The following is a 26,645-nucleotide window of genomic DNA, read 5'->3' as shown; positions in this document are numbered from 1 at the left end:
TAAGTGCATGCAATCTTCATACTATTAAAGCTGTGACTCATTTGCTACATGAAAGAGAATGAAGCCAAAGGAAGGTTTACACTTTATTATTAGTATTATTATTATTATTAGTGAGTTAATTGGGCTATATGTGAGAATGTTCATGTGTTAATAGCTTTTTTGTTGCCAATGTGTGAACTGCTTATTAAAAAAAAAAAAAAAACTAGATTGTCTATGAAAGCCTGTAGAGGTGCCAGGACGTTTTTGCTGGGAAAATCAAAAGGTTGTTCTGCCGAGAGCCCCATAAAACGAATGCTTATATAATGTTCAGGATAATACAGAAAGAGCTTTCTGTACTGTAATGTCAATGTGTCATGCAAAAAAAAAAAAAAAAAAAAGATTAATTCAAACTATAGTCTCGCATAGCCAGATCTTTACAGTCTATAGTCTCGGTAACACTTTACAATAAGCTTCATGAGTTAACATAAGTTAGTTATTAGCATGAACTAAGAATTAACAATACTTCTAAAAAATGTATTAATCTTAGATAATATTAATTTCAACATTTACTAATACACTATTATTAATTATTAGTTAATGCACTGTGAACAAACATGCATAAACAATGAACAGCAGTATTTTTATTAACTAACATTAACAATGATTAATAAATATTATAACAATGTATTGCTCATTGTTTGTTCATGTTGGTTAAATGTATTACAATTTCTTTTTAATTCTAAGCAAAGAATGAAAAACAAGTTTGTGAGTGTGAGTGTGAGAAGTGAGTGTGTCGGGTTAAGGGTACTGAATCTCGTTCAGTTTCTCGTGTTTTGTGTGCACGAGTGCGAGCATGATCACTTAATGCAGTTCACTTAATGGCCACCGGTGTCACTAATAAGTGTTTCTGAATTCTGCATATAGCCCCTTTAAGATCTGCCCCTTTAAATCTGCATATGATATCAGTGCCATTGACAGTCCAGAGGCTTTGAGGTCATAGTCCCGAGAATCTTTTTGGGGCCATGCTCCTGATATCAAGTATTGCCCAGGGGACCCTCATTTGAGAAAATAGAAAAAAGGGAAAAATATCTGAAAAAAAGTTGAAATGATGGGATGCAGTGTAGACAATACTACACATAATTTAGTACATGACAATTAGATTGTCTCAGACAGCCATTTTCCATATTACCATTACATTAACACATATAGAGTTACAGTGTAACATATTGGATACATCTGGGCTCATGAAACAGATCAGAATAACAAACAGAACCTAGTGTGAACATGTTTGCTCCGTTTATCAATTGAAGGTTTCTTATTGTCAGTCTTGTTGGGTGTGCTCTCCTTTGTGAGCTCCTCCAATGAGCTTTTCTCACTGTAAAGGCTCCCATAACTCTCAGAATCTCGTGGTTTACCTGTTAGTGAACATAGCAGTCAATATAAGCAATGCCAGTGCACACATTTGTTATAAATAAATGTAAAAATGTAAAAAATGTGAAGTGGACATCCCCTTATCTCTCAAAATTACATTGATCAGACTTCCCCATTTATTATAATTTTATTTTCTGCTGTACTGCATGGTGGTGATACCTGTTATATTGCTTTTCTGAGGTTCAATAGACTGTGCGGGAGGTTTGCTCTCTGTTGGACTATCTCCATATTTCATTGGTACCAATGGACAACTGTCTCCTTTCTGCAGTCTCTGTGTAGCTTTAAGAAAGGAGGAGATAGAAAGGAAGAAAACAATGACATATAGAAAACAGTAACACAATTTATTTTTTCTGTACATTACTTAATTTATAATTATTTATTATTAATAAAACTATAATTTTATATGGAATGGACCAATAAAATCTGTTTCTCTTTTTTTATTGCAAGCACAGCATACAGTATATTCACTGTAGGGTGCAAAATAGGTAATAAAATGTACCAATTTATTTTTGTTTTTGTTTTTGTTTTTTCTCAAAAAATGTCAGTGAAAAGGAATGCAATAAAAAATATATCTGCTGTTTAATTTTATGATTATTTTATATTCACTATCATTTTCAACTGATACAACTGATTTGGGGACAGGTGAATACAGGTTGAAACCCGGATGTACAGGGGTGTGTTCCAAATTGGATAATAATATATATAAGTAATATACAATATCATATTTAATACAATATAAAACAGTTTATCTAGTTCTCCCGATAAAGAATGGGATTTTTGGCCTGGTTAAGAATATATACACCCATTCGCCATGCAACTGGTAACCCAATAATAAACACATATTCAACAGACCTTTTGACTCCGCCCTATAGTGAGTTAGCTGTGAAGCACAGTCTCTTCCAGAATGAGTCATCTTCCTGACTGAGTCAGCAGGGTTGTGCACCAAAAGCCCCATAATCTCACTCTCTGTGACTTTTAGGTTCCTCTGTAGGAAGTAGGTTTGCATTCTTCCTTTACCTTTCACCTCTATCTCTCCACGCTCCTCCATCTGATAGCCTTTATTTCTTAGAGCACTGTTAACAAGAAATCAGCCAAATAAGTATTAATACACGTTAAGGTTTATATATCTATAGCCTTTATATTTACAGTGCCAAACAGAGCTTATTTGAAGTAACTGTAAGATGATAGAGGACATATTTTCATGCTTCTCACTGATAAACACTGGGACTAATGTGGATTTTGTCAGGCAGGCCATGACTCTCCATTCGGGATGCCGTGTTAACTGTATCTCCAAATAAACAGTAGCGAGGCATCTTCTCACCAACCACCCCTGCCAATACCGGTCCACTGTGCAAGCCCACCCGAATCTGGGACACAAAACACCACTTTAATAGAAGTATATATAAAACAGAGAGTGTTTAATAAGATATGAATAAGATAAAATTATATTTTTTTGGAAAAAATCAATCTAAACTCTTTCCTAAACAGACAAAACTTCTGAAGATTTATAATGCTTCTCATGGAAAAGTGCAGGTATATGGCTTGACATTACAGACTGAAACACTGAATCTCAAGTCTAAAGTATTAATCATAGATAACCCCATCACCTGAATAGGGCAACCAGTCACAGGGTTAGTAACTTCTTTTGCAGCTATGATCATGCCTAGGGCGAAGTTAGCAACGCGCTCAGTGTGACTTGACATCAAGATTGGCACACCACCGACAACCATGTAAGCATCTCCAATTGTCTCAACCTGCCGAACACATGTTGTAACACATATCATTCAAATCAAAATGATTTCAGTTTAGTCTTACATTTAAGAAAAATCATCATGACTAAGGTTCACCTTGTAAACATTGTGTACAGAGGTAAGACGGTCAAACTTCAGGTACATAGAATTGAGCATGGAAACAATCTGGATGGGTTCACACTCAGAGCAGATGTCTGTGAAGGTCACCACGTCACTGAAGAGGATGGTGCACTCTTCAAACTCACCTAAAAGAAAAGCAATGTAGAGTCAAGATTTGAGTAGCAAAAACGTAAATTATAATGAAATGACGTAAGCTGCGTTCACACTACAAGTGACTTTGGGGGATCGCAAAATTGCAAGAAACACTATCTTTCTACAAGACAAGACAACTGGACTGGGGAGCTCTGGAATCATGTTTTTTTTTTTTTTTTTGATGAGCGTATAATAAAAAACATTTGTTGTTTGCTTTTGGGATCTGAGAGCATTTGTCATAAAGAGCAATTGGATCCACATTATTGCTTAATCCTATGCATTATGTGAGAATTTTAATTATAAAAAAGATCACAATACACAGGGACTCTTATTTTGAATTGGGAAGAGAAGAAGCCCCCTACATGGATCTGGGAATCTGCATCTACATGTCATAGAAAGATATTTGAAGTTCTTGTGATCCATTCTGTCCAACATGGGATGAATTAGTTCCAGTAAATGCATAGAACCAATCCTGATCCAAATATGTCCTAGAGTAGTGATTGTCACCTAGGGGTGAGATTACCATGGGGGTAGTTAAATAAATATATGAGGGTACATTTAGATTTGGCTTTGTTAAACACATAAACAGCAGAAAAAAGGATGGTTGTCCATTTTTTTATAACCACATAACATTATTTTTCAACGGTTTCTTGTGCACAAGATAAGGTGGCATTGTGGATTGCACAAATCTTTTGTTACTCAGAGCTAATAAAGTTATAAATCTGCAAGTCATTTTAAATATATGAAAGGAAAGGCATTTGAGTAAATTACACACTTATGTGTGTGTGAGGGAACTCGGCTTGATTACGTTGTGAAGTCCATTGCAAGCCCGAAACGTCAAGGCGGGTGACGTCATAGACCAGGAAACTATAAAGTACCCCTGAAGTCAGACTGTGCCAGCTTCTGAAAAAACCAGAAGCAAGTTGATCAGGGCAGGCAGGAAGTATGGCAGGCGAACGCAGCTCTCGTTCCCTCTCAGGGAACCAGGGTCACATACGTAAACCTGAGAGGTTACCTTTCAAGGGAAACTCAAGCTGCCTTAGAACGCGATGGGAACCCCATACCCACTACGCCATGCTGAGAAATGCCCGTTCTGTGTGAAGTCCTTGCGCACACTTAGAATGGTAAATGGACTGCATTTATATGGTGCTTTCATAGACCTAATGGCCACCAAAGTGCTTTACATATTGCCTCACATTCACCCATTCACACACTCATTCATACACCGACGGCGGTGTCAGCCATACAAGGCGCCATCCAGCTCGTCGGGAGCAGCTGGGGTTAGGTGTCTTGCTCATGGACACCTCGACACTAGGTCAGGTGGAACCGAGGATTGAACCACCACCTTTTCTGTTTGTAGACAACCCATATGAACCACTGAGCCACTGCCGCCCCCAGAAGCAAGCAACCTAGCCCCTGGAGTGGAAAGGTCAAGGTCATAAAATCGAACAAATGTATGCAGAGGACCAACCTGCCGCATTACAAATTTCAAGAAGGAAAACACCCGTAATTAAGGCCGTTAGAGGCCGCCATACTCCTAGTAGATAGGTGAAGGCTGTCCGGCCACTTCATAAGCCAATGATATAGCCTCGACTATCCATTTGCTCATAACCTGTTTAGATGCAGGGGACCCAATTCTTGAGTGACCCAAAGTAGACAAATAATTGTTCAGACTTACGCCACAGGGCAGCTCTGTGAACGGAGACATCTAATGCCCGAACTGGACGTTCACCACACCAGGATGAGAATAATTTCCATTTCAATGCATACAGTCTTCTCGTGGAAGGGGCTCTGGAATGGAGAATGGTCTCAACGACCTCAGTTGAGAGGTTTCCACAACTCCGTTCGAGGGTGAAATATCTTGCCCCCTGCCTGGGACAGCAGGTCAATCACGAGCGGAATCTCCATGGGAGAGCCGTCCAGAAGAGACATAAAGTCCTAGAACCAAACTCGAGTCGGCCAGTAAGGGGCTACTAGTAGCAGATGAGCCCCTTCACAGCGAACCCTCTCCAGAACCCGCGGGAGCATATATATCGGGGGAAATGTGTACAAGTGCAGCCTCGGCCACACCTGCACCATCGCATCCAGTCCGAGAGGAGCTGGCTGCCTGAGGGAGAAACATATAGAGCAATGCGTTGTACAAATGATGGGAAAGGACGACTTGACTTTAGTTTGACCAAAGTTCTCCCTAAGAAGCTCCACCGCCTCGGGGTGAAGTCTAAAATCCCCTGGGCCTCAGCTCCTGCCTCAACAGGATATCTGCTCTGATATACAAGACCATCAGTGTGTTGTCCGCCATTCGCCGAGCAACCACTCATGATCTCCCCCTCTTGTGAGAGAAGCATCCGTCGATAGCAATATGCGTCGACAAGAAGCCCCCAACACTGGGCCTGGGTGAGGAACCACGGTTCTTCCACATGACCAAGGCACGAAGGCATAGCCGCGTGAACTTGATCATGTGAAAACGTATTTCCCCTCGGAGAAAAGCCCTTGGTCCTGAGCCATCACTGCAGGGTCTCATGTACAGAAGGCCAAAAGTAATTACGTTGGACATAGCTGCCATGAGACCCACCAGTCTGAAACTGTTTCACAGTGAGTGACTGGCCTAGATATACCCCATTATGGCTGTGAGAATCGCTTCACCTAGATAAGTGGTCCTCAGAGCACACTCTTCTTGGCATTGAGAGGCAACCCCAACAACCTTAAATGAGACAGAACGACAACTCGATGCCGGACTGCCACGAACTCAGACTGAGCTAGGATCAACCAATCATTGATGTAGTATAATACACGAATGCCCTGGAGTCCAGAGGAGCCAGAGATGCATCCATGCATACTGTAAAGGTGTGGGGTAAAAAACCTAGGCCGAATGGGAGAACCTGATAATGGTATGCTTCGCCCTCGAAAGCAAACATCAGGAACCTCCCTCATCCTCCTTCGGAAACAACGAAGTAATGGCTGTCTGCTGGGAGGAGGAACCCTTTCTACAGCTCCTTTTGCAGAAGTCTCAGTACTTCCTGCTCCATATCCAAAGCCTGCTTGGGGTCCACCAATGAGAGGAGGACCCCTAGAAATCAGGGCAGATGAGAACCGAACTGAATTCTGTAACCCGATTCTATAATCTGCAGGACCCAATGAGATATATTTGGCAGAAGTTTACACGCTGCCAGAAAATCTACTAAGGGTACCAGTCTCTCGAGACTGGCCTCTGGAGTTGATTGAACAGCCACTTTGGTGCCCTGAAATGCACAACCGGCAGGGAACAACCGATTTGACTGTTCTACAAACCTCCTCGAAGGACCGTTTGGGGACGCCGACACGTCGGTGCCCTGAAACGGATAACCGGCAGGGAACAACCGAACTGACGGCGCTGCGACTCCCCTCAGAGAGTCGCACCCCAGAGGAAAAATTATTTCTCAAAACCATCCCTTGGTTACACAGTCACTAGCCCAGAAGTGACGAACCAGCAGGGAACAACCAAATTGTCCGTTATACGACCTACAACCTTAGATGCTGCAACCCCCCTTGGAGGATCGTTGGAAAAAGCAGACACCTCGGCGCCCTGAAACGGTGAACCAGCAGGGAAACCGAACTGACTGCTCTTCTTTTTTCTTATTTGAAGGCTCGTTTGGGTACACTGACACCTTGGTGCTCTGAAACCGCAAACCATCAGGGAATCTGAACTGGCAGTGCTGAGACCCTCCTCAGAGAGTTGCACCCCAAAGGGCGCTGAGGAGAAACGATTTCTCAAAACCGTCCCTACCCCAGAGGGGACCACCCATAGAAGCCTGACCACCTCTGTTTTTCACTTTGTGCTGCGAGGAGCTTAATAGGCCGAGAATGCTCCCGATCAGCAGTCTCAGGAACATTAGATTGGTGAGAAAGAAACCTCTGGAATGCCGCTGAATGGCTTATTTCTTAGTCTTCTTGAAAGCGGAGCGTCCAGAAGAACAGACATATTTATATCTTTATTTTCCCTTTATTTTTCCTGTCCCAACCCCCGCTGTCAGATCCGTTTGAGAACCCCGAAATGTGAGTTGTCTCCATGCCTCGGCAACCCGTGCGGGGAACGAGAACCGAACCGTCCTCCTCAAAGAACACCCGGCGGGAGCGGAGCGTCCTCGTGGACAGCTTCTCGCAATGCTCACAGTCAGCTCCCTCAAGAACTGACTGCTGGCATGCTCCACTCCCAAACAGCAACATTATAGCTGATGTGTGTCCCCACCCGTGAAGTAACGAGGGCAGGGAACAACACAACGTCTATAATCTTGCTTGCTAGCCATAAAGATAGATAGTGATATATTGGGCTTTGACAAACAACAATAAATAGACAAGGAAAGATTTCACAGAGAACGCTTGCTGAAGGTACAGAAGCTGGCGCGGTCTGACTTCAGGGGTGCTTTATAGTTTCCTGGTCTATGACATCACCCGCCTTGACGTTTCGGGCTTCCATTGGACTGATTTTACATGTGCTTCACGACGTAATCATGCAGAGCATTCCCACCGCGTTCTAACGCAGCGGTTCCCTTGAAAGGGAACTTAGGTGTTTTTTCCCATCTATCTCCATATTGAACTGTTTTATGTGTTTACTGTATCCACTTATGATTGTATCATTATGGAAACACGCTCATGAACAATATAAGTTATTACTTTCTATAGGACCATTTGAGCCCTAGAGCAGACCGGAGATCTCTCCATTTGTTGAAAGCCTTCTCGATGTTGACTCTCGTCTTATTCCGACGCCTGGCACTAGACAGATGTTTTATTTTCTTTGTCTTACGTGGAGTTTGCGTTGGGGTTTGGAATGAACTATAAGCCAGTCTTTTTGAATCCATCTTTTACTTTTGTCGAAAGTTGACTAGTTTTTTCGCTCGAGTTGTCTTCGCTGATACGGAGAATGGCAGCGAATACAAAAACCTGCCAGACATCACCAGGTGAGGGTGAAAGCACATGACGTCACACCAAGTCTCAAACTCGCGAAAAACGGCAATTTTACAAACTTATTCTATCATATATATAATAAAATCTGAATGAACAATAAGTCCATCAGGTGCCACAGCAGCGAAACAAGTCACAGCTCGAGATCCTTGATCCTGTTGCACTTTCAGACACAGATGTTAAAACTCACTGTGCATTTGTACTTTTTATTCTGACAGTCTATGCAGAGAGTTAATTTTGGGCAATTTGAGAGATGGTTGTTAATGAATGGAATTTGAATTACTGAATGATAAATTAATGAATCAAATGAGAACCTAGCACCTTACAACTGATTATGTAAATGGAATGACTGCCTAGCTTTAATTGAAAATACCTGAGAGGTACATTGTGGGACACACTTCTATTGTCCCACCCCTTCTACTGAAACCTTACTCATTGCATTCTCTGCTTGCCTAACCATCCATCCCTCCATTTGATTCACCTGCCTCCACTCTCTTGCCCTCTTTCAGCTGGTTGGCAACATGTTTAGGCAGCATGGCATAGAGTAGATTTTCAGTCTTCTGTCTTTCTTCCTCAAGGTGTTTTGATAGATGATGCAGCTCTTCTTTTTTCCGTTCTAGCTGGTTGGAGAGCTCCATCTCCGCTAGACGCTGCTGGTTAAGCAGGATCAGATCACGTGTAGCGTCATGTGGAGCAATATCAGAGAGGTGCATGCAGTGCTCCTCCAGCTCCTGCAAGCTGCGAAGTAAGGGCGAAGCTAGGTACAGCATGCAACGCAACAGAGGCATCCATATCATTTGTCCTGGGAGAAGGAAGTTAGAAAACTATTAGGAAAGAGTTATAGAGGCAAGTGCATTAAGAGATGCAGAGAATGTTAAAAATGGGGCTAGTAACAGATGAGACACCACATTTTAGTGTAATTAAGTTACTAAACAAGTCATTAGAGAGGTTAATTTGATATTCCCTAAAGGTACAAAAGGGTGTGAGGTGGACATAAGGAGATGAAAAAGGGGAAAATCAGATCAGAAATTTCCCTCCCCTCTCATTAATGGGTCACTCCCACTTTCCCCTTCACCATCCCTTGAATGCATATGCATGACATCAAAAGCACATTTTGCCATTTTCAGTTCTCGCAACTGGCAGTTTGCACTTTCATCTCGGTGCGTCCCATTCGTACATACCTCGCCATGGTTTTATGCTCACCTTGAGAAACAAATACACCTGAAGTGGGTGCAAAAGCTTTTATCTGGCCCATAGTGTTCCCCACACCACTTTCATTTCAATTAATATACATACAGCTCATATTACATATAATTTTTTTTTTTTTTTTTTTTTTAATTTTTGACAGAACAGCAGAAACAATCAGATATAAATGGCTGAGATTTCTCACCTCTCAGTTCTAGCATGGGTCTCTCTTTCCAAGCCATAGGCATTATTTCTCTTTTTGTCCGCAAAATAAAATGGCTATTAATGAACTTGAGGATGCTGCAGATGTTGAAAGTCACCTTTGGATTCTGGATGGTGAAAAATTGATCCAGCTGGCCACACCTGGTCTGTAACTCTGGCACAATTCTCTGAATAGTCACCCCTGCCTGTCTAACCTGTAGCTGAATGGATGCATTGAGTAGAAGAAAACATTAATGACTTCATTTAACAAATATTAGGCACTGAGCAATGCAGAACATGTTAATCAGAATACTTTCAAACTATAGCTCTCTCAGTCACTTTATCAACACATCTGTAACAACATGGCAACTTTCCACATTTAAAGGGGGGGTTTACTGCTTTTTTTCTTTGCATGATTCTCTTTATGGGGTGCAATATAACATGTATTCATGGTTTTTCTTTTTTAAAAAGTGTTATTTTTCATAAACTTCACCTTTATTGTAAGCCGCGCTCTCCTCTGTCCTCTGAACGAGCGGTTGACTTCCTGAGTCTATGAAACCACTCCCTCAGAAACAGGCAGTGGGCTCAGATTGGTTAGTTTTGGCCGGTGTGTGGTGATTGGCTAAACTGTCGCTCACGTTGTCCGGAAGGTTAACGCCCATTACCTTTACAGGCGAAACGTGCCTGCGCTCCGGTCCAGATGTAGATAATGGTGTCGAACTGCAGTATCAGTGAGCCAGAATCAGTCAGACCCAGAAAGCCGCGATGAAGAGAGGCAAGCAAAACCTCACCACACACGGATCTTACTAAACGTTTCTGAATGATAATTTGCTACATTTTTTAACTTTATACACGTTTGTTTTACACAATAGCATCTGACTGGCAACAATAGCAACCGTCTGGCTACTAATGTTATACTCAAACAGTGATGGCATTAGTTTTCGTTCTTGATCAAATCAAAAATAGCATCATAAAGCATACATGAAAAATACGTTTAAAACATTAGTACTTATACAAAATTCAGGTCCATAATGTTTGTACGCATTTGTCGTAGACACAAAGTAGCATAACTAGTAGCCTAGTGGCTATAAAGCCAGCGCTGGCATTTGATAAAACTAAAACACAAGGCTACGTCTGGAATTATACATGCAAATCAGGGGCGGAGTGGGACCAAAAAATCTACCGGGAAATTTCGTAGACCACCGGCCCTCGTCGCCGGCACGATTAGCCAATAGCATTTACAGTTTTACTGATTTAAAGGGAACTTTGTTGTACTAGTATGCTGGAGTAAAGTTCATAAATGGTCATTCTTTCCCATAGTACTTTCTAAAAGTAGTTGAGTGGACTCTGTGCTTCTAGGGGGGTTCGGGGGCATGCTCCCCCGCTAGAATTTTAAGGTTATAATGCATCAATCTCATGCTCTCTGAGAGATCGAAATTAAGACCCATGAACTGCTCGTTGAACAAAGAAAAACATTAATTTGTACCAATAAAGAGGACTCAAACATATTTTTAGTTATGAGAGTCTCAGTCTGCATTACATTATCAATGGTGTTTTAGGATGCCAAACAATTATTATAATAATGTAATAATGATTTATAATTATTCCTATGACGTACTGTAAAATCCATTTATAGCCTATAAATGTGTAAATGAAAATGAGTATTTCAAAAGTATATTTTAACCTACATTACACTATAATATAGGAAAATTAAAATACTTTTGTCCTAATTTCTTCACTTGCAAGAAATAAACCCTTGAGCTTTTATTTAGGAGAAAAGACCAGATGATCGCGAGAGCAAAGTAATTACGCAGAACAAACTGGATGCTATTCTAATATCAGTTATTATAATGGCGCAACGCCATATGGTTTCAATTTTAGTTCGTTGGCAAAATATAACATAAAATATAAAATTAGGTTTTACATTTTACATCTTTACATATCTGTGTTGGGAAAAGGGAGAAGAGAGAGTTCGGCAAGGCGGATTCGAACTCGCGTTCAGCGCATCAAAAAGCTGCATTCAAAAACACTTCACGCCCTACGACCTACGCCACTGAGGCTGTTCTATGACGGGTGTCGTTTTGCTGTAAAGACAGGCATTTAGTGCAAATATATGCTCCGTTATAAAAAATGTAAAAAAAAATTGTTTTCTTCCCTTAGCTTGGGCCATGGCGAACTTCCAATAAATACATTTTATCAGACCGGGCCGGCCCTCGCGGCCTCGTAACACTACCGGCCCATCCCGACTCTCCCGATTGCCACTCCGCTACTGATGCAAATACATTTAAAATGATTAAGTCTTAGCCTACTTACAGGTTGTGGCCCAATAACTGCTGCCTCTGGTTTTAAAGTCGGAACTGCGTCACGTTTTAGTAACAGTTTCTTGTTGAATCCGGCACTGAATTCGTGGAGATTCTGGAAGCTGTCCTCCGTAAAATGCGCATCACAGAGAGCTAGATTACGATCGTCATTTTCAGGAACATAATCAAACATAAATTGTATCCATTGTTGACGAAGTACAGCGTCTGTGGGAAGCTCGAACACAGAAGACCTGACAGCTGGGTGAACACAACACACTCGACGAGCCGCAGAAATATGCGCATGCCCTTTTTTGCATTTTCCGGAGGGAGGGGTTGATGCAGATGTGTGGGTTAGTGACGTCTAAAACCCAGCTGTAGTCCCAATCCAGTCGTTTTTGTAGGCATTAAACTTCCTGATTTTTAAAAGATGATATCTCTGCTTACACTGAACTTTCAGCGCTGCAACTTTGCAGATACTGTTCATGCACCAACAGCAACATTACACACTATTTAAAATGAAAAAAGTGAAATCGCAATTAACCCCCTCTTTAAAAAGGCTCAAAGAAATACAGCCCACAGCAGTTGAAAATTACAGTCCAATCTATTTCCTTTCACTGTCTAAGGCCCTCGAACGAGTCTATCTTTGACACTGCATGTTTCTAAAACTCTGCTGTGGACAAGAGAACTCGGTAACACTTTATAATAACTGCACGCTATAATCATTAGTTAAGCATGAGTAAACAGTTAATACATCATTTATAAAACATTAATAGACATTAATATGCAGTTTATAAATATAGCCATACATGCTTTTTTCTTGATTTATAAGCATATCTATAATGCGTTTAATGATTGTATTTTCATACTTTGTTAATGATCAATTAATAATTTCTAAATGAAGTATAACATTATTTGCAAACCAGCTGTTTAAGAGTTGTCAGTCATTTATAAGACCACTTGGAAAGTGTAAGTAAATGTAGTAAATACAGGTAGTTATAAAGCATTTATTAGTGGTCAGTTAACTATTTTTGTGAGCTAATCTAAAGTGAGGACTATTCATGCTTTGTAAAGCATTTATAAAGGTGATTTAAAGACTCGTCAATCTTCTAAACAGTAAAATGTAACAAACACAACACAGTGATACAGAACATAAAAATATTTAACAGCCTTTAAAAATGCTTTACAAGGCATGACTAGTCCTCACTTTAGATTAGGTCACAAAAATAGTTAACTGACCACTACTAAATGCTTTATAACTACCCAAATTAATCCTTAATTACAGCATTAATACACGTTAATAAAGCATTTATTAACACATTAAGTAACCATCACTATATGTCTGAATAATAAGATGTATGAATGTACATTTAAATAGTTTATTAATCATTTACTTACTCGCTCTAAGTAATCGTATGAACCACGGACAACTCTTAAATAACTGGTTTATAAAAAATGCAATTCTTCATTTAGAAATGATAAATTGATCATTAATAAAGGATGAAAATACAATTAAAGCTGCAAGCAGCGATGGGCGGGCCCTCGCACCTGTAGCACGTCGGGGTGTGAGGCGGCCGCGTTTCATTTTCTGCAGCTCAGCCAGTGCGGCTGTGCATTTGCCACACTGCTTCGTTAAAGGCCACTTCCTGTTGCCAGCAGGTGGCGCTATGACTGTGGGTGAATGTCGGCATGTAGATTTGATCAGGGCGGGACTCTTGTCAAATGTGTTAAATTTCGTGCAGATCTGGGCATTTACAGCCAAGTTACTACAACTTCCTGTTTCATGGCGAATCATCGACGCCACGGACACGCCCATCGACGAAAACGCGCAGATAGCACAACTTTTCATTGTCAATGCCTTTAGAAGGTACAGCAGAAATTTGAAGGCGATCCGACTAAAGCCCTAGGAGGAGTTAGTTAAAGTACGTAATGAGTAAATCATCCAAAAATGGCGGTAAAATTAGAAATGGCTGACTTCCTGTTGAGTTTAGGGCATCGCTCCAAGAGACTTTTCTGTGCGTCTGGACATGGTAGATGTACCACAGAAATTTCGTACATGTCGGTCAAACATGCGACGGGGGCTGCTTCGTTAAATGTCACTTCCTCTTGCCACTAGGTGGCGCTATGAATGTGGGTGAATGTCGGCATGTAGATTTGTTCAGGACGGGACTCTTGTCAAATGTGTAAAATTTCGTGTAGATCTGGGCATTTACAGCCAAGTTACTACAACTTCCTGTTTCATGGCGAATCATCGACGCCACGGACACGCCCATCGACGAAAACGCGCAGATAGCACAACTTTACATCGTCAATGCCTTTAGAAGGTACAGCAGAAATTTGAAGTTGATCTGACTAATTCCCTAGGAGGAGTTCGTTAAAGTACGGAGTGTGTAAATCGTCCCAAATCGGTCGCCGAATTCAAAATGGCGGACTTCCTGTCGAGTTTAGGGTATGGGTTCTTGAGGCTTTTTTGTGCGTCTGGTCATGGTAGATGTACCACAGAAATTTCGTACATGTCGGTCAAACAAGCAGCGGGGGCTGCTTCATTAAAGGTCACTTCCTGTTGCCAGCAGGTGGCGCTATGACTGTGGGTGAATGTCGGCATGTAGATTTGTTCAGGGCGTGACTCTTGTCAAATGTGTAAAATTTCGTGCAGATCTGGGCATTTACAGCCAAGTTAGTACAACTTCCTGTTTCATGGCGAATCTTCGACGCCACGGACACGCCCATCGACGAAAACGCGCAGATAGCACAACTTTACATCGTCAATGCCTTTAGAAGGCACAGCAGAAATTTTAAGTCGATCCGACTAAATCCCTAGGAGGAGTTCGTTAAAGTACGGAGTCTGTAAATTGTCCAAAAATGGCCGCCAAATTCAAAATGGCGGACCTCCTGTCGAGTTTATGGTATGGGTTCTTGAGGCTTTTTTGTGCGTCTTGATATGATACACGTCCCCACCAAATTTCGTGCATGTAGGTTGAACGTGGACGAGGGGCTAATTTTTTCCAATTTTCTAGGTGGCGCTAGCGTGCCATTTTGCCCCGCCCATCTGCGAAACCCACAAAATACGAAATTTTTCACCAGTCCTGACATGCGTGCCAAATTTGGTGAGTTTTTGAGCATGTTGCGGCCCCGAAAATGGCACTTACTTTGCAGAAAAAAAAAAAAAAAAAAATTAAAGCTGCAAGCAGCGATGGGCGGGCCCTCGCACCTGTAGCACGTCGGGGTGTGAGGCGGCCGCGTTTCATTTTCTGCAGCTCAGCCAGTGCGGCTGTGCATTTGCCACACTGCTTCGTTAAAGGCCACTTCCTGTTGCCAGCAGGTGGCGCTATGACTGTGGGTGAATGTCGGCATGTAGATTTGATCAGGGCGGGACTCTTGTCAAATGTGTTAAATTTCGTGCAGATCTGGGCATTTACAGCCAAGTTACTACAACTTCCTGTTTCATGGCGAATCATCGACGCCACGGACACGCCCATCGACGAAAACGCGCAGATAGCACAACTTTTCATCGTCAATGCCTTTAGAAGGTACAGCAGAAATTTGAAGGCGATCCGACTAAAGCCCTAGGAGGAGTTAGTTAAAGTACGTAATGAGTAAATCATCCAAAAATGGCGGTAAAATTAGAAATGGCTGACTTCCTGTTGAGTTTAGGGCATTGCTCCAAGAGACTTTTCTGTGCGTCTGGACATGGTAGATGTACCACAGAAATTTCGTACATGTCGGTCAAACATGCGACGGGGGCTGCTTCGTTAAATGTCACTTCCTCTTGCCACTAGGTGGCGCTATGAATGTGGGTGAATGTCGGCATGTAGATTTGTTCAGGACGGGACTCTTGTCAAATGTGTAAAATTTCGTGTAGATCTGGGCATTTACAGCCAAGTTACTACAACTTCCTGTTTCATGGCGAATCATCGACGCCACGGACACGCCCATCGACGAAAACGCGCAGATAGCACAACTTTACATCGTCAATGCCTTTAGAAGGTACAGCAGAAATTTGAAGTTGATCCGACTAATTCCCTAGGAGGAGTTCGTTAAAGTACGGAGTGTGTAAATCGTCCCAAATCGGTCGCCGAATTCAAAATGGCGGACTTCCTGTCGAGTTTAGGGTATGGGTTCTTGAGGCTTTTTTGTGCGTCTGGTCATGGTAGATGTACCACAGAAATTTCGTACATGTCGGTCAAACAAGCAGCGGGGGCTGCTTCGTTAAAGGTCACTTCCTGTTGCCAGCAGGTGGCGCTATGACTGTGGGTGAATGTCGGCATGTAGATTTGTTCAGGGCGTGACTCTTGTCAAATGTGTAAAATTTCGTGCAGATCTGGGCATTTACAGCCAAGTTAGTACAACTTCCTGTTTCATGGCGAATCTTCGACGCCACGGACACGCCCATCGACGAAAACGCGCAGATAGCACAACTTTACATCGTCAATGCCTTTAGAAGGCACAGCAGAAATTTTAAGTCGATCCGACTAAATCCCTAGGAGGAGTTTGTTAAAGTACGGAGTCTGTAAATCGTCCAAAAATGGCCGCCAAATTCAAAATGGCGGACCTCCTGTCGAGTTTATGGTATGGGTTCTTGAGGCTTTTTGTGCGTCTTGATATGATACACGTCCCCAACAAATTTCGTGCATGTAGGTTGAACGTGGACGAGGGGCTAATTTTTTCCAATTTTCTAGGTGGCGCTAGCGTGCCATTTTGCCCCGCCCATCTGCGAAACCCACAAAATACGAAATTTTTCACCAGTCCTGACATGCGTGCCAAATTTGGTGAGTTTTTGAGCATGTTGCGGCCCCGAAAATGGCACTTACTTTGCAGAAAAAAGAAAAAAAAAAAAAAAAAAAATTAAAGCTGCAAGCAGCGATGGGCGGGCCCTCGCACCTGTAGCGCGTCGGGGTGTGAGGCGGCTGCGTTGCATATTCTGCAGCTCAGCCAGTGCGGCTGTGCATTTGCTACGCTGCTTCGTTAAAGGTCACTTCCTGTTGCCAGCAGGTGGCACTATGACTGTGGGTGAATGTCGGCATGTAGATTTGTTCAACGCGGGACTCTTGTCAAATGTGTTAAATTTCGTGCAGATCTGGGCATTTACAGCCAAGTTACTACAACTTCCTGTTTCATGGCGAATCTTCGACGCCACGGACACGCCCATCGACGAAAACGCACAGATAGCACAACTTTACATCGTCAATGCCTTTAGAAGGCACATCAGAAATGTGATGTCGATCCGACTAAAGCCCTAGGAGGAGTTCGTTAAAGTACGGAGTGAGTAAATCATCCAAAAATGGCGGTAAAATTAGAAATGGCTGACTTCCTGTTGAGTTTAGGGCATCGCTCCAAGAGACTTTTCTGTGCGTCTGGACATGGTAGATGTACCACAGAAATTTCGTACATGTCGGTCAAACATGCGACGGGGGCTGCTTCGTTAAATGTCACTTCTTCTTGCCACTAGGTGGCGCTATGAATGTGGGTGAATGTCGGCATGTAGATTTGATCAGGGCGGGACTCTTGTCAAATGTGTAAAATTTCGTGCAGATCTGGGCATTTACAGCCAAGTTACTACAACTTCCTGTTTCATGGCGAATCTTCGACGCCACGGACACGCCCATCGACGAAAACGCGCAGATAGCACAACTTTACATCGTCAATGCCTTTAGAAGGTACAACAGAAATTTGAAGTTGATCCGACTAAATCCCTAGGAGGAGTTCGTTAAAGTACGGAGTGTGTAAATCGTCCCAAATCGGTCGCCGAATTCAAAATGGCGGACTTCCTGTCGAGTTTAGGGTATGGGTTCTTGAGGCTTTTTTGTGCGTCTGGTCATGGTAGATGTACCACAGAAATTTCGTACATGTCGGTCAAACAAGCGGCGGGGGCTGCTTCGTTAAAGGTCACTTCCTGTTGCCAGCAGGTGGCGCTATGACTGTGGGTGAATGTCGGCATGTAGATTTGTTCAGGGCGGGACTCTTGTCAAATGTGTAAAATTTCGTGCAGATCTGGGCATTTACAGCCAAGTTACTACAACTTCCTGTTTCATGGTGAATCTTCGACGCCACGGACACGCCCATCGACGAAAACGCGCAGATAGCACAACTTTACATCGTCAATGCCTTTAGAAGGCACAGCAGAAATTTTAAGTCGATCTGACTAAATCCCTAGGAGGAGTTCGTTAAAGTACGGAGTCTGTAAATCGTCCAAAAATGGCCGCAAAATTCAAAATGGCGGACCTCCTGTCGAGTTTAGGGTATGGGTTCTTGAGGCTTTTTTGTGCGTCTTGACATGATACACGTCCCCACCAAATTTCGTGCATTTAGGTTGAACGTGGACGAGGGGCTAATTTTTTCCAATTTTCTAGGTGGCGCTAGCGTGCCATTTTGCCCCGCCCATCTGCGAAACCCACAAAATACGAAATTTTTCACCAGTCCTGACATGCGTGCCAAATTTGGTGAGTTTTTGAGCATGTTGCGGCCCCGAAAATGGCACTTACTTTGCAGAAAAAAAAAAAAAAAAAATTAAAGCTGCAAGCAGCGATGGGCGGGCCCTCGCACCTGTAGCACGTCGGGGTCTGAGGCGGCCGCGTTACATTTTCTGCAGCTCAGCCAGTGCGGCTGTGCATTTGTTACTTTGCTTCATTAAAGGTCACTTCCTGTTGCCAGCAGGTGGCGCTATGACTGGTGGGTGAATGTCGGCATGTAGATTTGTTCAGGGCGGGACTCTTGTTAATGGTGTGAAATTTCATGCATATCTGGGCTTTTACAGCCAAGTTACTACAACTTCCTGTTTCATGGCGAATCATCGACGCCATGGACACGCCCATCGACGGAAACCCGCAGATAGCACAACTTTACATCGTCAATGCCTTTAGAAGGCACAGCAGAAATGTGAAGTCGATCCGACTAAAGCCCTAGGAGGAGTTAGTTAAAGTACATAATGAGTAAATCATCCAAAAATGGCGGCAAAATTAGAAATGGCTGACTTCCTGTTGAGTTTAGGGCATCGCTCCAAGAGACTTTTCTGTGCGTCTGGACATGGTAGATGTACCACAGAAATTTCGTACATGTCGGTCAAACATGCGACGGGGGCTGCTTCGTTAAAAGTCACTTCCTCTTGCCACTAGGTGGTGCTATTAATGTGGGTGAATGATGGCATGTAGATTTGTTCAGGGCGGGACTCTTGTCAAATGTGTAAAATCTCGTGTAGATCTGGGCATTTACAGCCAAGTTACTACAACTTCCTGTTTCATGGCGAATCATCGACGCCACGGACACGCCCATCGACGAAAACGCGCAGATAGCACAACTTTACATCGTCAATGCCTTTAGAAGGTACAGCAGAAATTTGAAGTTGATCCGACTAAATCCCTAGGAGGAGTTCGTTAAAGTACGGAGTGTGTAAATCGTCCCATATCGGTCGCCAAATTCAAAATGGCGGACTTCCTGTCGAGTTTAGGGTATGGGTTCTTGAGGCTTTTTTGTGCGTCTGGTCATGGTAGATGTACCACAGAAATTTCGTACATGTCGGTCAAACAAGCGGCGGGGGCTGCTTCGTTAAATGTCACTTCCTGTTGCCAGCAGGTGGCGCTATGACTGTGGGTGAATGTCGGCATGTAGATTTGTTCAGGGCGGGACTCTTGTCAAATGTGTAAAATTTCGTGCAGATCTGGGCATTTACAGCCAAGTTACTACAACTTCCTGTTTCATGGCGAATCTTCGACGCCACGGACACGCCCATCGATGAAAACGCGCAGATAGCACAACTTTACATCGTCAATGCCTTTAGAAGGCACAGCAGAAATTTTAAGTCGATCCGACTAAATCCCTAGGAGGAGTTCGTTAAAGTACGGAGTCTGTAAAGCGTCCAAAAATGGCCGCCAAATTCAAAATGGCGGACCTCCTGTCGAGTTTATGGTATGGGTTCTTGAGGCTTTTTTGTGCGTCTTGATATGATACACGTCCCCACCAAATTTCATGCATGTAGGTTGAACGTGGACGAGGGGCTAATTTTTTCCAATTTTCTAGGTGGCGCTAGCGTGCCATTTTGCCCCGCCCATCCGCGAAACCCACAAAATACGAAATTTTTCACCAGTCCTGACATGCGTGCCAAATTTGGTGAGTTTTTGAGCATGTTGCGGCCCCGAAAATGGCACTTACTTTGCAGAAAAAAAAAAAAAAAAAAATTAAAGCTGCAAGCAGCGATGGGCGGGCCCTCGCACCTGTAGCACGTCGGGGTCTGAGGCGGCCGCGTTGCATTTTCTGCAGCTCAGCCAGTGCGGCTGTGTATTTACTACGCTGCTTCGTTAAAGGTCACTTCCTGTTGCCAGCAGGTGGCGCTATGACTGTGGGTGAATGTCGGAATGTAGATTTGTTCAGGGCGGGACTCTCGTCAAAGGTGTAAAATTTCATACATATCTGGGCTTTTACAGTCAAGTTACTACAACTTCCTGTTTCAAGGCGAATCATCGACGCCACGGACACGCCCATCGACGAAAACCCGCAGATAGCACAACTTTACATCGTCAATGCCTTTAGAAGGCACAGCAGAAATGTGAAGTCGATCCGACTAAAGCCCTAGGAGGAGTTAGTTAAAGTACGTAATGAGTAAATCATCCAAAAATGGCGGTAAAATTAGAAATGGCCGACTTCCTGTTGAGTTTAAGGCATCGCTCCAGGAGACTTTTCTGTGCGTCTGGACATGGTAGATGTACCACAGAAATTTCTTACATATCGGTCAAACATGCGGCGGGGGCTGCTTTGTTAAAGGCCACTTCCTGTTGCCAGCAGGTGGCGCTATGACTGTGGGTGAATGTCGGCATGTAGATTTGTTCAGGGTGGGACTCTTGTCAAATATGTAAAATTTCGTGCAGATCTGGGCATTTACAGCCAAGTTACTACAACTTCCTGTTTCATGGCGAATCATCAACGCTTCGGACACTCGCACCTGTAGCACGTCGGGGTCTGAGGCGGCCGCGTTGCATTTTCTGCAGCTCAGCCAGTGCGGCTGTGTATTTACTACGCTGCTTCGTTAAAGGTCACTTCCTGTTGCCAGCAGGTGGCGCTATGACTGTGGGTGAATGTCGGAAAATTAGAAATGGCCGACTTCCTGTTGAGTTTAAGGCATCGCTCCAGGAGACTTTTCTGTGCGTCTGGACATGGTAGATGTACCACAGAAATTTCTTACATGTCGGTCAAACATGCGGCGGGGGCTGCTTTGTTAAAGGCCACTTCCTGTTGCCAGCAGGTGGCGCTATGACTGTGGGTGAATGTCGGCATGTAGATTTGTTCAGGGTGGGACTCTTGTCAAATATGTAAAATTTCGTGCAGATCTGGGCATTTACAGCCAAGTTACTACAACTTCCTGTTTCATGGCGAATCATCAACGCTTCGGACACGCCCATCGACGAAAATGCGCAGATAGCACAACTTTACATCGTCAATGCCTTTAGAAGGCACAGCAGAAATGTGAAGTCGGTCCGACTAAATCCCTAGGAGGAGTTCGTTAAAGTACGGAGTGTGTAAATCGTCCAAAAATGGCCTCCAAATTCAAAATGGTGGACTTCCTGTCAAGTTTAGGGCATCGCTCCAAGAGGCTGTTTTGTGCGTCTGGTCATAGTAGATGTACCACAGAAGTTTCGTACATGTCGGTCAAACAAGCGGCGGGGGCTGCTTCGTTTAAGGTCACTTCCTGTTGCCACTAGGTGGCGCTATGACTGTGGGTGAATGTCGGCATGTAGATTTGTTCAGGGTGGGACTCTTGTCAAATGTGTAAAATTTCGTGCAGATCTGGGCATTTACAGCCAAGTTACAACAACTTCCTGTTTCATGGCGAATCATTGACGCCACGGACACGCCCATCGACGAAAACACGCAGATAGCACAACTTTACATCGTCAATGCCTTTAGAAGGTACAGCAGAAATTTGAAGTTGATCCAACTAATTCCCTAGGAGGAGTTTGTTAAAGTACGGAGTGTGTAAATCGTCCCAAATCGGTCGCCAAATTCAAAATGGCGGACTTACTGTCGAGTTTAGGGTATGGGTTCTTGAGGCTTTTTTGTACGTCTGGTCATGGTAGATGTACCACAGAAATTTCGTACATGTCGGTCAAACATATGGCGGGGGCTGCTACGTTAAAGGTCACTTCCTGTTGCCAGCAGGTGGCGCTATGACTGTGGGTGAATGTCGGCATGTAGATTTGTTCAGGGCGGGACTCTAGTCAAATGTGTAAAATTTCGTGCAGGTCTGGGCATTTACAGCCAAGTTATTACAACTTCCTGTTTCATGGCGAATCTTCGACGCCACGGACACGCCCATCGACGAAAACGCGCAGATAGCACAACTTTACATCGTCAATGCCTTTAGAAGGCACAGCAGAAATTTTAAGTCCATCCGACTAAATCCCTAGGAGGAGTTCGTTAAAGTACGGAGTCTGTAAATCGTCCAAAAATGGCCGCCAAATTCAAAATGGCGGACATCCTGTCGAGTTTAGGGTATGGGTTCTTGAGGCTTTTTTGTGCGTCTTGCTATGATACACATCCCCACCAAATTTCGTGCATGTAGGTTGAACGTGGACGAGGGGCTAATTTTTTCCAATTTTCTAGGTGGCGCTATCGTGCTATTTTGCCCCGCCCATCCGCGAAACCCACAAAATACGAAATTTTTCACCAGTCCTGACATGCGTGCCAAATTTGGTGAGTTTTTGAGCATGTTGCGGCCCCGAAAATGGCACTTACTTTGCAGAAAAAAGAAAAAAAAAAATAATCCTAACAGTTTCAATAGGGTCCTCGCACTGTTAGTGCTCGGGCCCTAATAAAATAATAATCCTAACAGTTTCAATAGGGTCCTCGCACTGTTAGTGCTCGGGCCCTAATAACCCTAACAGTTTCAATAGGGTCCTCACACTGTTAGTGCTCGGGCCCTAATAACCCTAACAGTTTCAATAGGGTCCTCGCACTGTTAGTGCTCGGGCCCTAATAACCCTAACAGTTTCAATAGGGTCCTCGCACTGTTAGTGCTCGGGCCCTAATTATTAAACAAATTATAGATATGCTTTTAAATCAAGAAGAAAGCATTTATAGCTGTATTTATGAACTGCTTATTAATCTCTATTAATGCTTTATGAATAATGAATTAATGGTTTACTCATGCTTAACTAATGATTATTAGCGTGTAGTTATTATAAAGTGTTACCGAGAACTCTTGTTCTGTCCTCATTCCACTGGACCGGTCTGCTGCCTATAAACCATCTGATGTGTATAAATGTTGCATAAGTACAAAATTAATAGAGAAATTTGTGCACATACAAATTCAAATGCATATAATATATTAGGATAAAACCTAACTTATATCTGCACAGCGAAACACGTTTTACCAGTGAAGATTGCTTAGCTCTCGATAATTCTGCTCTTAATTCGGGTCTTCATTCTGAAATAACATTCTGAGATTATTTTCAATTTCACGCAAATAATGACCAACAATAAGATGACAGACTCACTAAGAAGATGACAGCCAATGACACAGCTTGTACAACCACTGCCTTGTGCATGTGATCTGTTGCTGTCATGTGCAGTATTTATTGCACAACATTGGCATCTTATATTTTTCCACATCTTATATTATGCCACTGTTACGTGCTGGCGGCTTTCTGTGGCTTGATCAGTTGTGGCCTGTTTGTCCTTTACGGCTTTACAGTGTTGACATTTAACAGATTAACTTATAAATATTAGTTTGATTTTACCAGGATATTTGCTCATCCCTCAACAAATGCTTTCGATGGGTAAAAACCAATACACAACCTTAAACAAACTTCCTATAATAATAATATACTCGTTTTGCCACTACCTTTCTGCAGTTTATTTCTGCTCTAGCTTGTGTACTAATCTGACACACGTTCCTTATTTGTAAGTTGCTTCAGATAAACTTGTCTATTAAATAAATAAATGTAAATCCTGAAGCATCACTTACTTCTTCATCAAACACAATGTGGAAAGGGAAGGCATTGCAAAATGTCTTTAGATCGATGCAGAGATTATCTGGATACACAGGCTCAAATCCCCTTAAAGTTTTATCTGATGTGGAAAGAAAATCTAATTAATACAATTACCCATAAACACAAAGTTCATTTTTGTGTAATATAAGAATGTTGCTGATTACAAATATTTGCCATCATTTTGTGATTGACTAAAATGAATTGCCAATTTTTGCATCTCATACATCATGGTCTTCCTAGAACAAATAATTGTTTTCTATCTTTACCCTTCTCTGGATGTATCAAGCTTCTGACTGTGCCCCAGTGGTTTTTCTGCACAGGATTTTGAGACTTCTTCAAGAGGGACCTTTTAGAAAAGTCCTGGAGAGAAAACAGTGAAGGTGTATTTTACCGTATGCCCTAATCCTCAATAGTACAGTAATACACAATGTTAAATAAAACTGTGAAATAATACAATTATTATTAATATATGTTACAACATATACCAAAAATAAATTGTCTAAGAGTTGGTGAGAGAGCATTTTCAGTGCATACTTTGTCTAAGAACACTGGTGTGATGAGGAACACAACATGCTCCTTTTTTCCCATCCTCTCGACTTCCTCTATCTGGTTCACTATTTCCATCTTTATTGTGCTGTTGAAGAAGTCTTTGGCCACAGCTCCAATAATACCTACAGCATCAGAATGACCAGTCAACCAGAAGATTTTATCACTTCCTTAAAGGAGTAGTTCACTTTTAAAAAAACTTTTGCTGATAATTTACTCATTCAAGATGTCCATGTCTTTCTCTCTTCAGTTGAAAAGAAATGAAGGTTTTTGATGAAAACATTCCAGGATTTTCTCCATATAATGGACTTCATTGGGAACCAAACCCTTCAAGGTCCAAAAGAGAGTTTCAGTGCAGCTTCAAAGGGCTTTAAACGACACCAGGCGATGAATATGGGTCTTATCTAGGACCCTTCGAGTCATGACTCGAAAAAAGATTTGTTCATTTTGATGAACGAGTTCGAACAGGAGAGTCACGAACGCTCCTCACAGAACAGAGCAAGGCGAGCATTTGTGCTTATAAAACTTTACCTTTTTATTTATTTTTGAAATGACCGATCGTTTCGCTAGGTAAGTCCATTATTCATCGTCTGGTGTCGTTTAAAGCCCTTTGAAGCTGCACTGAAACTGTCTTTTGGACCTTGAACCGTTTGGTTCCCAATAAAGTCCATTATATGGAGACAATCCTGGAATGTTTTCATAAAAAAACCTTCATTTCTTTTTGACTGAAGAAAGAAAGACATGGACATCTTGGATGACATGGGGGTGAGTAAATTATCAGTAAAAGTTTTTTTTTTAAAAGTGAACTCCTTTAATGGATGGATGGATAGATAGATTGCTTACCAGGGACAATATGACAAAGACCTCGTCGGTCTGAGTAGTAGTGTAACTGCAAGGTGCCGTCATTGTTTTTTTCTACACGGAATGATGGTGCGTTCATTTCCTACAATGAAATAAAGACAACACAAATTTGCTATAGAAATTTTGCCTACATGCACATGAAACACCATATGTTTTTGTAGTTCTTATCACAAGAATAAATATTTATAAATGATTCTGAATGCATGAATGAATAAATCACTAACTCGGAAGAAGTAATATCAAGTGAGAATGAAAGGTCCTGTTTTGGCACATCAAAAGTGGGCTATTAATTCTAGATTAACAAATAAATTATGAAACAGTGTCTTTGATCGAAATTCTCCTCAAGATGTTTATGAGAATAATAATGTCCTGCTCACTTTACCTTGTAGGAAAGAGAGAGATAGCTGTGCAGTGAATCCAGATTCTCCATAAACTCAAAGAGATTTCCTCCAAGGGTGCGCAACATATGATCATATCCAGACCTTTTGCAGAACTCAAAGAAGTATTCTCCAAACTGCCTCAGCAACACACTTTGTTCAAGGTCTTTGGAAAAACACAGAAAGTGTACATTAACTTTGATTTAGGTGATAAAGAACAAAGCACGCTCTTTCTAATAAATACAGCTGGGTGCTCTGAAATTCAAAGTGAAAAGGCTTCACCAAGCATCTTGCAGGCCTCTGTCACTAACTGCATGGTGATGTCATCTGTGTACACTTCATAAGTCATGAATGTGTCTTGAACCCTTGCTTCATCCCTGCAAAAATGCAATCAAAACCAGTATTTTTCTGTGTAAAATCAAGTCATTTATAGGAGTGTTATGGATGCTCACCTTAGTTTATCCCATGTCTCTTCTCCAAATCTGTCAATCACTAGAGACTTCAAACAGGTGTTGATGAATCCATACTGGACGTGAGAGTTAAACACACAGCCATTTGACATGTTTTGTAGAAACAATACTGAAGATTAAATTCACATTGCAAGAATTAATGTTTGAAATAATAAAGTTGTCCCAAGGTCTATATCAGTTACTATTACTAAAAGGTTTTACGTCAAACATTATATTGCACAATGCAAAAAAACAAAAACAAAAAACCCTCTCCCAAATTGGAATAATTCATCCTGCAAAACTAGTCATATACAGGCAAGAGTAAACTAATGAAGCTATGGATCATATAAAAGAGCATTTTGCTTTGTTATTTAGTTCTATGCCCTGATTAGGCTATTTC

The 26,645-nt window shown here is 42.3% G+C and overlaps 1 protein-coding gene across 1 annotated transcript; it reads right to left on the bottom strand.

Moving 5' to 3' along the window:
• Positions 1-70: 70 nt before the first annotated feature.
• Positions 71-26,468, bottom strand: LOC120465228 (putative guanylate cyclase soluble subunit beta-2). The gene is made up of 15 exons (XM_039654878.2): positions 26,249-26,468; positions 26,079-26,173; positions 25,802-25,962; positions 25,402-25,501; positions 24,547-24,683; positions 24,279-24,372; positions 23,988-24,091; positions 9,742-9,958; positions 8,833-9,153; positions 3,258-3,406; positions 3,018-3,164; positions 2,623-2,777; positions 2,263-2,483; positions 1,570-1,689; positions 71-1,394 (listed from the first exon to the last, which is right to left on the bottom strand). The coding sequence occupies exons 1-15, from the start codon at positions 26,356-26,358 to the stop codon at positions 1,234-1,236; spliced, it is 2,292 nt and encodes a 763-aa protein (XP_039510812.2). The 5' UTR covers positions 26,359-26,468; the 3' UTR covers positions 71-1,233.
• Positions 26,469-26,645: the final 177 nt, after the last annotated feature.

This window comes from Pimephales promelas, chromosome 16 (assembly GCF_988280905.1).
Source record: "Pimephales promelas chromosome 16, fPimPro1.hap1.1, whole genome shotgun sequence".
NCBI lineage: Eukaryota > Metazoa > Chordata > Actinopteri > Cypriniformes > Leuciscidae > Pimephales > Pimephales promelas.
This window is presented reverse-complemented; position numbering and strand designations above follow the sequence as displayed.